The sequence below is a fragment of the Grus americana genome, chromosome 11 (genome assembly GCF_028858705.1).
Source record: "Grus americana isolate bGruAme1 chromosome 11, bGruAme1.mat, whole genome shotgun sequence".
NCBI lineage: Eukaryota > Metazoa > Chordata > Aves > Gruiformes > Gruidae > Grus > Grus americana.
This window is the reverse complement of record NC_072862.1, coordinates 10,771,311-10,786,684: the sequence shown is the minus strand read 5'-3', so window position 1 is coordinate 10,786,684 and position 15,374 is coordinate 10,771,311. Positions and strand designations below refer to the sequence as shown.

The window sequence follows — 15,374 nt, the reverse complement described above, 5'->3', positions numbered from 1 at the left end:
TGACTTGATTATGGGCTATAGCCCACCAAGGTCTTCACTGAAAAGGGTTCCCTACATCTCTAGATAACTTTCAGGTGCTGGATGCCTTTTTTTGTAAAGCTGTACTTTAAGCTACAGCTTATGGGTCTTGTAATGCACAGGGTTTTGTTTAGTTGGGGTTGTTTTGTTTGGTATTGGATTTTTTTTTTGTCACATCCAAAGAGCCTTCTGTAGCTCTTCTTTTCCCTGTATTGGTACTTCAGAGATCCCTTCATTGTTTTCAGCTACTTGAACAAACGAAGTTGATAAACTTCTTGCCTTTCTGCTAAACAAGATTTTTTTTAGACTTATTCTAGGGTCTTGTAAGAGCGTGAGCCACGTTCTTGGGATCCTTTCTGAGGTATTAACTCAATTTCTTTAATGGTTGCATGTAAAGCTTCTACTAATGCTGTGTATTCCTGTGCACAGTGGCCTGTAATTCTTGTGTATCAGACAGTTTTCTGATCCCAGTTCTCTGGAGTACCGGGTGTTGCATAAGCCCCTAAATACAGAGGCAAGTCCAGGAAGGATGCATCCTTCTTCTAAGGGGGCAATAAAGCTACGATAGGTGAATATCAAACTTTTGGGAGTTGTCCCTCTCACAACTGTGAGACTGAGAAGGGATTTGCCTGCTTTCCCCACACTGTCCTCTGGCATTGTGCTGCTGTGAGAGCCAGGCACGCTACAGCTATTTTACTCTATTTGTGATAAATATAAGTCAGTGAAGAAGCAACTGCCAGTTCAGCCTGCATGCCTGCCTTCACACCGAACAAGGTGTCTGTGAGTTCAGGGCAGAAGATTGCCGCTTAGGTTGGGCTGATGGAGGTGGCTGGCTCTGGAAAGCTTTCTGGGGAGTAATGGGGCAGCACTCTGGAGGTGAGTGGAGCCACAGCCCTAGCTTCTACAAAGACAAGGTGTCAGTCCACCCTTGGACTCCTGTCCTCTTTAAGAAAAAGGCTTGCTTGACAACTTAAAATTTGTTGCTGTCTGCCTTGATAAAAGCTGAGCCCTTTTGGTCATAGTCTCCCTCTGCAGCTGTGGTAGATGCTGCTGGTGATGCAGGGGCTCGTAAGCAAACAGCTATTAAGAGCTGATGCAAAAAAAAAAAAAAAAAAAAAAGAGAAACCAACCAGAGACAGTCAGGAAGGCTCCAGTATGAGGCTCTTGCAGGCTTTGCCTCTTCAGCTGTTTTTTTTTGTTACACTAAGTAAGGTGCAGGTATTACTAATGGCTCTATGTCATTTTCATTATGGTCTCTACTACTGTCAGAGCAACTTTCACTGATGATTGACGCTTGGCGGTATCAAAGAAAAAGTTACTTCAGTATAACAAAGCCTTGCTTTTTGTGATGGCTCTTAAGAAGGAGAAAGCAAAACTGTTTTGATGTAAGAGTTGCTATCTCTGTGACATTCAGGGTGCCAATGAGAGTTTGACTAAGGGCTGTAAAGCTTCGAGTTAATCTTCTTAATTGAGGTAGCCATGAGACTTTTTGTGGCATGGGATTGAGAAGCTCTAGTGAAGAATGCAGAGTGAGTGCAGCTGGAGGGCTTGCTGATCTTTCTGGATAGGTGCCATCAGTTATCTGTAAAATAAATTTCAGTTTGAGGTAGTAATTCTTGGTGACTTAAGGTCTGCTGCAAAATAAACTTCCAAAGGGTCTGGAGACTCTTTAGGTCTATAGTAGGTCATACAGTAGTTCTTCACAGAACAGTAGCTAGTCCTTGCTAGCAGTATTTGGTAGTTTGATAGGATAGCATTGCATTGCAACTGAATTAATGTTCTGATGCTGGTGTTCTAGTCTGTTACTACTTTATACTTCTTACAAATGAATTAATCTTAACAGTTCTTGATGAGAAGAGCAGAGTGTATCTATTCTATCTGCCTGTTATGTACTGAATAATGAGGAGAGCCTGCCCTTGATGGATGAGCGTGGGGAAGGGCGCTGTCAGTGTACAACATATGATCGTACCCAGAGCCTTGCTCAGGGCAGTCTAGGTTTGGAGCAGCAGTGGTTAGTAAAGCTGACGGCACCTTGCCGTTCTTCCCTGCCGGGGGATGGCAGTCTCTCTAGCTGCTGCGTTTTAAGGCCATGTCTGCAAGGGGCCTTGGGCTGCTCTTGTTGTAGTGAAATGATGGACTTTAGGGGTGGTTCAGAGTGACAAGTTAGCTGAAGCCAAGAAAAATGCATTGGAGCAAATAGGGCTTCAGAATCAATAGTCATCCATTTCACTGTTTGAGGGGAGACCAGAAGTCTGTTGTTGTTTAGCCCTATGAAGATCCTTACCTTTAAACATAACAGCTAGCTTCTTAATTGTATTGCAGCAAGAACAGGTCATGGCTGTTTGCTCTACTGTGACATTCTGCAGGACTTCTAAATGCATCAAACTGCAAGTTGTGTGGATTTGCTAAAGGGGTTATAGATATGTCCATTCAAACTAAAAGTGTTCTTGGAAACATGAATACACTTTCACAAGCAGCAATTTGAGTTAGACAGCAAAAGTTGTGTTCCTTGGATTAATTTCTTGTTAGGAGTGTTGCAAAAGGGGCTAGAGGTAGTGTGGCATTACTTGGTATTTGTCAAGCTGTTGCATGTCGAAGTGTATATATACAACTGAAATGTTTTCCTTCATAGGCTCAAACTGTTCAGGTTGCTGAAGTTGAACCACAGCAACAGCCACAGACTTCACCTGAACTTCTACTTCCAAACTCTCTGAAGCCAGAAGAAGGGCTTGAAGTATGGAAAAGCTGGGCACAGACCAAGAATGCAGAGCTGGAAAAAGAAGCCCAAAATAGGCTAGCACCTATTGGAAGTATGTGCCATGCCAACATGGCCTTTCTTTCCTTTCAAGTAGGATTAGGAGTGACTAAAATGTTAGCTGTTTACCGCTCTGGAAAACACCTTTGTTTAACCAGTCATTGTTTTTAAATTTAAACTTTGCTTTACTCTGTGATACTAATTATTGCATTCTCCTACTGCTATAGGACATGTTCCAAGGGAGGTATTAGCTCTATGCTGAGCCAACTTGAGCACCCAGGCTGGTAGCCGTAGAAAAGGGTACTGTGTGACTGTGGTGCATGGATGAACAAAATGGCTGTGAATGCCAGCCAAGCTGGTAGAGCAGTCACGGAGCTGCTGTTTTCCTATTGCTGCAGGGCAGCATTTCATTGTGGACGTGGTAAAAGAAGGCAATAGTCATGCAGTTGGCAGGGCAGAGAGTCTTCCTGTCAGATTCTTGCCTGTTTATCTTTTAGTAGATCTGACAGCCTAAGATCTTGATTTATTTCAGCTTTATTATACTGGGAGAATGAGATAGTACTGGGCCTGCCAGATAGAATGGGAAAGCTGGAGATGTGGGAAATCATTCCTGAAAGATTGGGAAATAATATGGCTTTATGGCTTAAATAATATGGCTTTGTTTTGTTTTTCCAGGGCGTCAGCTGCTGAGGTTCCAGGAAGATCTCATCTCTTCAGCTGTGGCTGAGCTGAATTATGGTCTATGCTTAATGACACGAGAAGCTCGAAATGGTGATGGTGAACCCTATGATCCAGATGTGCTCTACTATATCTTCCTCTGTATTCAGAAGGTAGGGGGAGAACAGCTATATGAGCAACAGAGCTGTGCATGTTGTCAGCTTATATAGGGAGGATTCCTCATTATAAAAACGGAGACTGTGGCTTCTGTTAAGCTTCCCAACAATTTCATAAGAAAAAAGGTCTCTTTACTTAAAAAAAAAAACAAACCCCCAAACAAAAACCAAAACCAACAGACTAAATGTAATTAGTGCACAGCTAATTCACCGACTGAATTAAGTTTGTGAAGAATTGTTAATAACTGACTTGAGTATCATGGTGAGCATAACAAATCCTTTTAGGTTTTTTGGTGGGGGGAGGAGGGTTGGATGATGTTTGAGGAAGTTGTCACTGTCAAAACTTGATCTGGTTGAAGCTTTAACAGGTAAGAACTTCACTTTGTGTGATGTGGGAGGTCTGAGCTGGTAATGTAAGTGTGCTTTCTGGAAAAGCTGCAGGAACAGAGCTAAACTCTGGTAGGAAAATTGAGCATCTCTCTCCTTAACCTGAAAAAGTAATGTCCAAAGGATGGTCATGTGAAATAACTTGCAGTGAACACAACACAGCTGAAATAAACAGTGAAATCCAACCAGCTTTACTTTCTAAGATGGTTTTTCCTTTCTGTCTTAGCATTCCATGATAATAACTGAGATTACTTCCCCTGTACTGGCCTTGGTGCAAGGGTCCTCTCTCTTCTAGGTAAAATGTATTAGTCTTCACTGCTATGCTGTGAAATGGTTGACTAACCGGATATGTGGGCTCTTAGGATAAGGTCTGGTCTGAGGAATATGTTCGCTACCACCGTAGTGGACAGTGTTGTGAATCTCTTACAGTATCTCTTTGAAAATGGCCGGGTAGATGACATCTTCTCAGATCTCTACTATATTCGGTTCACTGAATGGCTGCATGAAGTTCTCAAGGACGTACAGCCCCGTGTTTCCCCTCTTGGTAAGAACTTTTATCTAAGACCTTTAAAACTTTCCGGAGTTTGGAATGCTTAAACTGGACTATGAGTGTAGTCCGAATAGAAACCTGTTCAAAGTACTTGATGTCCCTAGCACAGCTCATACCGGTCAGGGAGAAAAAGGTTGTGTCTGCAGTGAACACTGGGGTTACTGCACATGTCAGGCTCTAGCCCTGATTGTTGTTGAGGATTATTTGTCTATTGTTTGTCACCTGTCAGAAGGCAGATTGTTGGGACTTTGTAGTGTCATGAGATTGGCTTACTTGGAAGCCAGCTGATACTTGGTCTAAATCGAGCTTCCTCATTTGAAGTACTAATACATCTTGCCTCTAACATGTATTGTTACTTTGGGAGATAATACAACACTGTCATGTTGCCATGTAGCCAGATGGATAATGGTCTGCAGGACCAACTAAGTGTCAAAGAAAAAAAAAAAGCATAATTAGAACCTCAAATGCTGCAATCAAATGCAGCTCGTCTCAACCCTGTGTTTAGAAGACAAAGGCAAGGGGGGGAACAGTTCCAGAAAAGCCAGATTTTGACAGAGTTGCGTATGAGAACTGGACTAAGAATTGCATTGTCAGAGCACAGAAACCTGGCTTCTAATTACTTCATTCCCTTTGATATGATTAGACATCAGTGAAGAAGCTATTGCTTGTGTTCAGAAAAGTAGCCGATGTTACAGGCTAGATGGCTAAGTAGCACTGTGAGTTTTGGAATCCTTTTGTTTTCACTCTGGCTGTTTGATCTGTGCTTTGTCATTCCACTAGCCCCGGAGTTCATACTGCTGTCTGTTTTTCTGTTTATCTGTGTATTTGGAGTATAGTATTTCTCTTCTGCACAAAAAAAAATATAATATCTGAGAATCAAAGGATTACTCATGTGTCCAAATACATCACTTGGCACTGTGTGCTGACTAAAGCTGCGCACAGGGCCAAGAGCTGATTTGTTACGCTGGCCTGCCTGCTCTCACATATTATTGGATTAGGAGCATCTGCATTGGAGTCGAGCCATTAATTAAAAGCTGTTTAAGTGCATATTTATTTCTCTCTGGGCTGGGATGTATAGGCGTATTGCAGAAGCATACTCTTCTGCAGCTAGAGGTTGACATATATATATGAGTGTTTCCTAACTGTACCTGCTATTTAAAAAGTTATTTGCACAGTAGTGAGTCTTGACATCAGTGAGGATCTCCTCCTCCTCCTCCTTCCCTTAAGATTTACATGTTCTCTAACACTTCCAGACTGTAAAATGTTGCCTGTGTTCCTGCTGTGACTGTCTTCTGGCATGATGCTGACTTCTGGTTGTTGCAGGTTATGTCCTCTCCAGTCATGTAACAGAAGAGATGCTGTGGGAGTGTAAGCAGCTAGGAGCTCACTCCCCTTCCACCTTGCTCACCACACTGATGTTTTTTAATACAAAGTAAGTACTTAAGTCTTTGGGAATCTTGGGGAATAAAAGAACTTCAAACACCTTGACAGGGTTGGTAGGAAACTGCTGCACTGGATTAGGGTGAAATCATGAATTTTGAATGGTTGCACACAGAGACCTCTTGCAGCCCCATCGGGCAAAGAAGATGCAGTACAACAAGGAAAGGAGCTAGCAGAGGGGAAACTGAGCTTGTGGCTGTTACATGCTTTGCTGCTGGAACAGTCTTTAACTCGGTTGTTGGTTTGAGCTTCAGCTGGCTCATGATGAGTAACCTTGCTGTTGTAACGGTATCCTTTACTTGGCCTCTGAATGTCCTGTGTTCTCTTCTTGCTGCTCAGGTACTTCCTGTTGAAAACAGTAGACCAGCACATGAAGCTGGCCTTCTCCAAGGTGTTGAGGCAGACCAAGAAGAACCCGTCTAATCCCAAGGATAAAAGCACGAGTATCCGCTATCTGAAGGCTTCTGGCATACACCAGACAGGACAGAAAGGTAGTGTCTGGAAGTTTTCTTTGGGAGTACTTACTTACTGGGCATGAAGGAAGTGGATGAACCTGGAGATGTCTGCAGGTAGGGCCACAAGAACCCAAGGCTCTGCCAGTTACCCTCAGCCTAGCAGCATGAGTTTTCTGCGCGTTCTGTCTGAGAGCGCATAGTACCTGCTAATAATAAGCCTGGGGACATACCTCACCTGAGGCGTATAGGACTCAAGAGCTAAGGATAACTTTTTTGTTTCTTTTGGAAGTTTTTTATGGGCAAAGGGGCTATTGGGTGTAAGTGCTTATGAACAGAGGGAGAAACTTCTTTGGAAGGGCTTCTCTTACCTTGACCCATGTGAACCTGTATAGATTCTATACATAAGCACAATCCGTCCTCTTAAAAGCACAGACTCAGGATTTAGCTGAGGCATTGCAGTCTCAATAGTGAGATTTCTCTCATCTTGGGCACAGGTAGAGGAGAAATGGGTTGTGATCTTCAGTAGCCTTGGGATAAAGCAAGCTCTCCATATAATGCTTTGAGCATTTATAACCAGGTGCCTCTGCCCTGGAAGAGCTGTACGTCTCTTGCCAGCTCTGGCATGGTGACAAGGTGCTTCGGAGCGCTGAGGCTGTATGGCGCTGCTCAGTTTGCTGTACTTAGAGTGTCTGACAGACTTCTGGGGGGCTGGTTTGTAGTTACAGATGACATGTATGCAGAGCAGACTGAGAATCCAGAGAACCCCCTGAGGTGTCCGATAAAGCTGTATGACTTCTACCTCTTCAAATGGTGAGAGCTCTTGTTCGCCTGTATGGTTGCTTGTCTTCTGTGACTGTTACGCTGCATCTTGTAGCTGGCGTAGTTTTCAGGGCTGTGTTTTTATTGCTGGCACAGTTTCTACATTTGCATAAATTTACTTAAATGGGGAGGGGTGTTGATATGGGAGGGTGGGATTTACTCTTGGTGGCATGTACCTTGAACTTCTGTGGTATTTAAAGAGACAAATCCTGATTTGTGAACTGGCTGCTCTTAATCTTGTACTTGCTCTGGAGGTTTGCTGTGTTGGCATGAAATCGCTATTCTGCCTGTGACTTGCGAGCAAGTCATCTGGAAGCATCCACTACTTGAGATGAGATTAGGATCCTATTCAAATCAGCTTCTGAACAAAAATGAGGACTTGTTATGGAGATTGGAGGGAGCCTCAAAGGACTTGCCTCTAAATTATGATGATTCTGATAATTAACGTAAATGTTCCTCTGCAGAGACGGGTTTGCAGCTAGTCTGGATGTGAAAATACCCTATCCTTGCTTCATTCTGAAAGACCCCTAAGGCCATGTGTGTGTTATACTTACCAGTGCAAAATAAAAATTACTTTCTTGTGGTCGTCACCATGACTTTTTAACCTTGGCATGGCCTAAAAACTTTGGGACCTCTGTTGCCCCTAGATGTAACTCCGTAACTTTGTGTCTCATCAGCCAGATGTTCACTGTCAGGATTTGTGAAGCCTGGGTGAGAACAGTGGCAGTCTCTCCTTCCCTGGACATTCTGTTAGTCTGGTTATTTCTGATCTTCCTCACACAGCCCCCAGAGTGTGAAAGGCCGGAATGACACGTTTTACTTGACACCGGAGCCGGTGGTGGCCCCCAACAGCCCTATCTGGTATTCCATCCAGCCGATCAGCAGAGAGCAGATGGAGCAGATGCTCACCCGGATCCTGGTGATACGAGAGATTCAGGAAGCTATTGCTGTGGCTAATGCCAGCACCATGCACTAAGGCATCCTTCTTGGCTCAGAAGGGGTGGGGTGGGGTGATGGGGGAGGGACAAGCAAAGATAAATTGTACAGACTTTTACACTAAAGGAGATGCCTAAGTTTTTGGTTTTTTATTGGTGTAGTTATGAAGCCCTTTTAGGCTTCTTCTCTTTAAAAGAATCTAAAGGAAAACCTACCCATTGTGTATCCTACCCAACACACCAAACTGTTGGAACCATTTGGAGGCTGCATATCCCCTGCGAGCTGTGGAAAGCTGCTGGTTGACTCTGGTGTTTTTTTATGATGTAGAAAACATGAACTACAGGATTGGCCTGGATGGCTGGGGCCTCTGTCTCCTTGGAGCACGTGCAGCCTAGAGGGCACAGAATGATGGATGGACCTGCTCAGCCAGTGGAGGAGAGGCAGGCATCTTCTTTTCTTGTGCTTGGACGTTAATTTGCTGTTATCTTGGAAGGAAGAGGAGAGAGTGAACTGCAATTGTGATTTATACAAAAAACAAACCAACGATTTCTATTCAGACCTTTAAGTGACATTTTTAGATGTTAAAAGTACAAACTTTACCACACTCTTCTTTTTTGGCCTAACATTGAGGCCTTAAACCTTGAGGCTCCTGTGCCTGATGGAATTCTTGTAACATACACTTGTGTATCATATAAAGATACCACCCTGTTTCTCTTATGTATTCTTACTCTAGTTGTTTATTAAGAATGACGAGCACGTCTTTTCAACATGCCATTGAACAATGTGTCTTTATTTGGGGAAGAGTGAGCTGTGAGGGTGGGGGGGGTCATTATACAAAGATCAGTATGCAAACTGGTTGTTTTCATCCCTGTTTGTGCTTTCCAGCTTGACTCTGCTGGACTTCTTTCACCCCTACAAATTAGGAAGGTAGAAGGGGATTAATTTCTGTTGAAGGACCTGAATGTCTGCTTGCTGATGGAAGCTCAGTGTCAGGCTAGGAACATGGGATCTGTGAGACCAGATCAGATTGTCAGTCTGTCCTAATGTTCTGTGGCCAGCCTGTGAGGCTTCACCCCTAGGCAAATTCCCCTCTCCTCACCTTTACAAACGCATCACACCGACGGCATGATGGAGGGGTGTTGGAGGGAAAAGGCCTTCCAGGAGCAGCACATGGCTTACTCCTGCCATTTTAACAGCCTTTTCACAGTTTTTAACACAGCTGTGTAGCTTCATGATCATAACCCCCAACCCTGTAGCCTTGCCTTGCTGCATCTTAAATGTTGCTGTATTTTATATCATTAACAAGTAGTCTGCTCTTTTGAAGCCAGCAGGTAGCCAACCATGCTTGAAAAGGGAGATCACTCTAGCCAGGCTTGTTATTTGTGCCACCGGTTTCTTGGATGCAGAGAGATGACTCTGCTTCTTGAACTTGTCTTCCCTGCTTCTCCATCTCATGTCCCTTCCCTGTTCCAAAATATATAGAGATATATTTAAATATATATTACAGTAAAAGAACTTAAACTCATGTACAGGCAAGCAATTTTTCTGAAGCTTCTGTTGACCAGCACCTGTCTGTATTGAGAAGCAAGGTCTGCCCTCTCTTGTTGGTTGTGCAAAGTGTAAATCTGCACATAGGATGAGAGTAGCCATACTGTTCCCTGCCTTTGTGCTCTTGATCAGTGTTGAGGTGTGCGGTCTTAGAGGCTTCAAGCCTCTGATGCTTCATATTGACATTAGTGTTCAGGAGAAAGCAGATGTGCTCAAGTTGGTTGTAAGTGTGAGCAGTTTGTTCCCTGCATAGGACTCTGTGCTCAAATAAGTGCAGAGAGGTGAAGTAGCAACACACTGTTGTTTACTAATACCTGTACTCTAAAGTAGACTCTTAGCTCAGTGTCTGCCCTCAGGGTCATCCCAGGGGAACATAGCCTGGGGTTGGTGCCCAGATCCCAGTGGGTAAGTTGGGAAGATGGTGCCCGGGTGGTGTGTGGTGCTGGCAACGCCTACCCTCAGCTCAGTTCAGCTGTTGGGGGCCAGCAGTTGCCCCCTGGTAGGGTGGCTGTCGGGATTGCGAATATTGCTTCAGCTGGCAGAAGCCTGTAATCCCTTCACTGTGTCTTAGTGACTGGAATGTCCATGTCTGGCCCTAATTTAAGTATTTAAGGACATGGTTAGGAGCAAGCTCCCACTGTTTCAAGCAGCTGGATATGCTTGTTGCTCAGGATGCCCGACAGGCTGGCAGAGTGAATTTCCCATTCTTTTGGGCAGTTTTTCCTGTCGTCTGAACGGAGTTACAAAGATGTGAGAGAAACTGCAGACACCTGTGCTCTAGTCCCACTGTGCACTCCGCAATACGGCACGGGAAGCTGGCTCCAGCATGCCTGCACCTCAGCGTGAGCCTGCTGCTTTGTCCGTCTCCATCGGAAACGCAGTGGGTGTTGAAGGGATCTGCCAGATATCCAGCGTACAAGTCACTTCATTAGGTGGCTTTGGGAGTCACCTCTTACTCTAAAACTTGCCAGAAGCTGGAATAACTGGACAGAATATTAGGGCAGTTCCAGGTTAGGGGTGAACAGGTACTTCAGCTGAGCTTTCTGGGGAAACAATTCCTTGTTACCCTTAAAATTCTAGATTGTGCACTTTCCTTACTACCCTTAACTGCAGGATGATCTAAAAATCTTTGTTCTCCCTGATCTTGGAGTATACCCCTTAAGAGCAGGGGAACTTGGCACATGGTGAGTTATGGAGATCTCATGATGATTGGTTTTGTCCTGACAGACTGAAGTGTTTCCATTGTTTTGTCATTGTTCGGATGCACATAGGAGAGGGATTTGCTGATGCGGAAGTGGACTGCTGTACTGTTCTGTACTGTCTCATCAGAATGTCCACCATGTTAACTTCATTCCCTATTTTTAGAGACAATCGATATACTGTGACTTAAGGATTATTTTCCTGGACCTGGCTTTCTAGTCTGGCTCTCTGGAGCTAGTTTAAAAGGTACAGTATTTCTAGAATATAAATACTATGTTCTTTGATAGTGAAGAACATGATCTGCTCCCTTTTAGGGGCTCATAGGAAGACGTGCACAGAGTAGCACAGAAGAGTGCTGTGGCATAGGGTTGCTATCCAAGTTCTGGGAAATGTTCCCAGTCAAACATGTAAAATAGCTTTTTAACACTTTACTATAACCAGCTTGATTGCTGCTTAAAGGGCATTCCCCTAGGCTCCGAGAGTGCCAAACTGCTAGCTCTTGTATGTGTGTATATATTAAACAAGAACTCTCCATGCCCTACGCCTTGTATGAGACAGGCTGAAAATGCACCAATCTCTAAATAAAGCTGAGAAAAGTCAAGCTAGAGACCCTGCATCGTTGGTTTCGAACTATGCCCATCTTGTCTCTGCGCTATGAAAGGAAGCATAGAAAGCAGAGCATGACTGACTATTGTAAAGCACCTCATTCTGACATGAGGCTCATGTATTGTCCTCTCTCTTGACACTAATAGCGTTGCTTTCCTAAAGAAACTTGTAGCCTCTTACACCCTTGTCTACGGCACCATTAGATTTTTCATTTACTTTCCAAGAGTTCAAGCATTTCCTCTTAAGTGATAATGGCTGAGGCAGCAGAGAGCAGACTAGAGAGTGGCTCTTCACTCCTGTCTAGAGTGGTGAGGAAAGGGAACAGTCTGAGTAACTTAACAGGGCTGTCATCTGTTGGCTGCTTCACCGCTAGTGATCTCCTGGATTTTAGATGGGAGACAAGGTCTGAAGGAGTTCCTGAACTGTTCTGCCTTGGACCAATGAAAAAAAGACTTAATCTGATCCCTAAGTAAGAATCCTCTTCTGTACTGCTGCTCCTAGGGCAGAAATGAAGGCAGTCTTGTTCTCAACTGCATCAGGGCTACTGTCTGCCTCAGTGTATGTAGAAGGGATTAGGCCATCTTCAGGCCTCCTATGCTGTGATAAGAACAGATCCAGAAGTGGTAGAAAAGAGCCCTCTGAGCATATGTGGGGTGGAGGACTTGCTCATCTTCTTGCTGGTCTGAGTGCTGCTGGACATTGGTTAACTGCACAGTCCAACCAAACTGCATTCTCATCCAAGTTTAATAGTGACTGACTTGCAATTAGCATTTGGACTCTTAAATAACTGTTAAAGTGGGATATAAACTGTCTTCCACCCTATATGGGGTTTTTCTCCCCATCTTCTTGCTGGAGCTGCTCCTCTCAAATACTACAGGGAACTGAACCTTATCCTGATGTTTCAGCCTGTTCTGTTTTACTGGTGCCAATGCATAGGAGAGAGCACTTGTCAGCTCAAGCATCTTCCTACCTTAAGGAGCATCTCAAATCTTCTTCCAGAAATCTCACCGACGTGCTGCCCCAAAATCTCTGAAGCAATTGCTGTGTCCCCTGCTTGTCAGTTCCCTTTGTTGCGAGGCTGAAGCTTGGCTCTCAGCGCTGCGGTCACCTTCCCTGTCTAACCTTCTGCATGGCAGCCACGTTTGCCTGCTTCTCTGTTCTTGTTTGAGCTCATCAGAATGGGGAGGCAGATTGAGCCCACTTACAGCAGCAATAAACCGTGTCTAGAACACGAGAGGGAACTGCAGGAGAGGACGAGGTGGAGAGGATGTCTCAGAAAGGCAGGGTCCCATTGCAGCCCAGAGCCTCGCTTAATAATGAGTGTGCAGCCTATATGCAAAATACGTCTTGTCTATCCCTCCCGTGTTGACCCTGGTCTAAACAGCACATGTGATTGGCATCCTGCAAAGTGACCTTCAGAACTCTCCAGTAGCTTTGCCCCGTGAGTAACTCACACTACAAATCATTTTAAAGAGATGCACTCAACTATTTTTTTAATTTAATTTTACTCTTATATTCTCTGCTCTTTGTAATCTGCTTGGAAATAAAATGTTTTTCCCTGCAGCCTTTGTTGTAGTCTGTTTGAGAACCATTAAACTTTGTCTGGTGTTTCTATTGGAACAGAGGCCAACTTGCCTGTTTACTGCTGTGCCCATGCTCTAGCATAACAGTCGAGATTGGCGCGTGCCTCCCAGGTAGGCTTAGCAAACCTCTGTTAGCGCTGTCCTTATTTAAAATAAAGGATAGAGAGACCTGTTAAACTGATCTTGGTCAGTCACGATGCCTCCCGTTCTGCTGATCCTGTGACGGGTAACAGTGACTGGAGAGCGTGCGTCCTTGGCAGGCAGTGTTTTCCTTTGGAAGGCAGCGTTTCTGAACTCGGCCTCCAGGATGAGTTATCTTTGTGCCGTTACTGGGTACCGCTCTTGGTGGCACGAGCCTAGATGTTTCATTTACTGTAAAGGACAGTGGGTTTCTTACAGCTCCATAGCCCAAGCAAACTGCGAACAATGGGAAATCGGTGTTTGGACAGGTGCAATCAACTCTTAGCTGAGAATCGACCCAGGAATTATGCAAAGAAGTAAAAGGGTGAAATACGATCTTTTATTGCAGACTCAGGGAACAAGAGTTGAAACCCAGTGAAGTTCAGAGCACAGCATAATGGCAGGCAGCTCTAGGAAGGAGATTGCATTGATGTTGGTGTTCACAGCAATAGCAACAGGATCGCTACCACTCTCTTGGCTTAAGGTTTTAAGTAGCATTGCAGATCCTTGTCGCTGGCTCTTAACTATGCAAGGGCTGCCTTTTCCTCGTTATGCAAGGGCCCCTGGAAGCCACACATACCCTTCCTTGCAGCACAGGGAACATCCCTGCACTGAGGCATGTGCCTTGCTTTCCTGATAGAAACAAATCCACAATCTGACAGGAAACAACTGTAATTTTTAGAAGCTGCAGCCTCTATTCTGTGCAGATTACTGCTGTTGAGACCAAACAAGCCACCTGAGAGTCCTGCTTCTGTCCATAGCATGGTTCACTCATTTGGGTTTTTTTCCCCCCTGTGTAAAAGTCAACATTAACATCTACCAAAGCCTAGCTTAACTGGTCTCCCTCTAAGCTGTGTGCTGTCTTTTGGAGAACCTTACTCAGACCAAAAACACGTTAATCCAAACTAGAGGCTCGAACGTGACTGACAAACCTCACAGCATACAAGGGCCATTTGCTTCCAAGAGTTTCAGGAGACCTGAACAGACGTCTCTGTTCACACTTCCAATGTCCTGTAGCTGGGTAACATGAGTAACACTGGCGTTTTCTTAAAGCTACTTGCTGGTCTTTGGATGAGGATTTAATCTACTGCAGTAAGACAGCTGGAGGTACAGGAGAACTGTTCTTTAGTTCCCTGAACTCGTTAAACAGTGGGCTGCCTTGGAGAGCCCGTCATATAGGAGCGGGGTAGAAGGGGTCTGGTTGTCTCATTTCCCTGGTGCTCTGAGGTCAGAACAGGTATATCGTGACAAGCAAACAAACCATCAGAGGCACAGTTTGTTCTGTAGCCCGTGGTACAGGAACTCTTCTGATGCCCGAATGGTGCTGCAGGGAGGGGAACATCTCCTCCTGGAAACAGCTGGTTCCTGTAACTGTCCTGTAAGGCAGATCTGTGTGTGCCCGTTCCTCTCCTGCAGGCACAGTCCTCCCTGCTCCTGCTCTTCTCGGAAATCCTCCTTCCAGCGCTCTGTGGCACTGGCAGGAAGGCGCCATGCCGAGCCCCCAGCCTGCAGCGCCGCACAGCCATCCTCTTTGCGGTGTGTGTACGGCCTGGCCCGGCGACTTTGGGAAGAGGGGGCTTGTGTGAGGCGAACGCCCGCTGGGATCACCTCAGGTCCTCCCCTGTGGGGCTGCCACCTCCATGCAATTCCCTCTCTCCTTTGTTCCCTTCGTTCTCCTCCCAGTGTGAGACTGTTGCCTCGCTCCTGCCTCTTGGCTTTCATCCTTCTTGCAGATCGCTTCCGACCTACAAAGTTGCTTTGGATCCTGCTGGTGTTCCAGCTCTGCATCCACTGCAGATCCAACGAGCACGTTCTCGTCTTTCTCCTGAAGCTGTTGGAGTATCTGGCGTTGGACTCAGTACCCAACCCGGCGGGCCCCAGGGGCAGTGTGTCTCTGTGCAAGTCATGCATGGCTAGTTTGTTTTAGGCTGTTTCTAAGCACGTGTCACACCATGCAGGTCGTGCTTGCGTAAGCAAAGCCGGGGAGCGTCACGCAGGACTGCTTTGGGCCATGCCTGGCGTTCAGCTCTCTCCTTACTGCCTCCTTCCCATGCACTGAACTAG

At 45.2% G+C, this 15,374-nt stretch overlaps 1 protein-coding gene across 2 annotated transcripts in view; it reads left to right on the top strand.

The window, feature by feature from the left end:
• QRICH1 (glutamine rich 1) overlaps positions 1 to 13,105 on the top strand; it is a 28,748-nt gene extending 15,643 nt beyond the window's left edge. For both annotated transcript variants that reach the window (XM_054838077.1, XM_054838078.1), the window contains 7 exons: positions 2,651 to 2,828; positions 3,449 to 3,603; positions 4,423 to 4,537; positions 5,867 to 5,975; positions 6,323 to 6,474; positions 7,158 to 7,248; positions 8,041 to 13,105. In XM_054838077.1, coding sequence (XP_054694052.1) covers positions 2,651 to 2,828; positions 3,449 to 3,603; positions 4,423 to 4,537; positions 5,867 to 5,975; positions 6,323 to 6,474; positions 7,158 to 7,248; positions 8,041 to 8,233 — 993 coding nt within the window. In that variant the 3' untranslated portion in view covers positions 8,234 to 13,105. The remainder of the gene's footprint in view (positions 1 to 2,650; positions 2,829 to 3,448; positions 3,604 to 4,422; positions 4,538 to 5,866; positions 5,976 to 6,322; positions 6,475 to 7,157; positions 7,249 to 8,040) is intronic.
• The last annotated feature ends 2,269 nt before the right edge of the window (positions 13,106 to 15,374 follow it).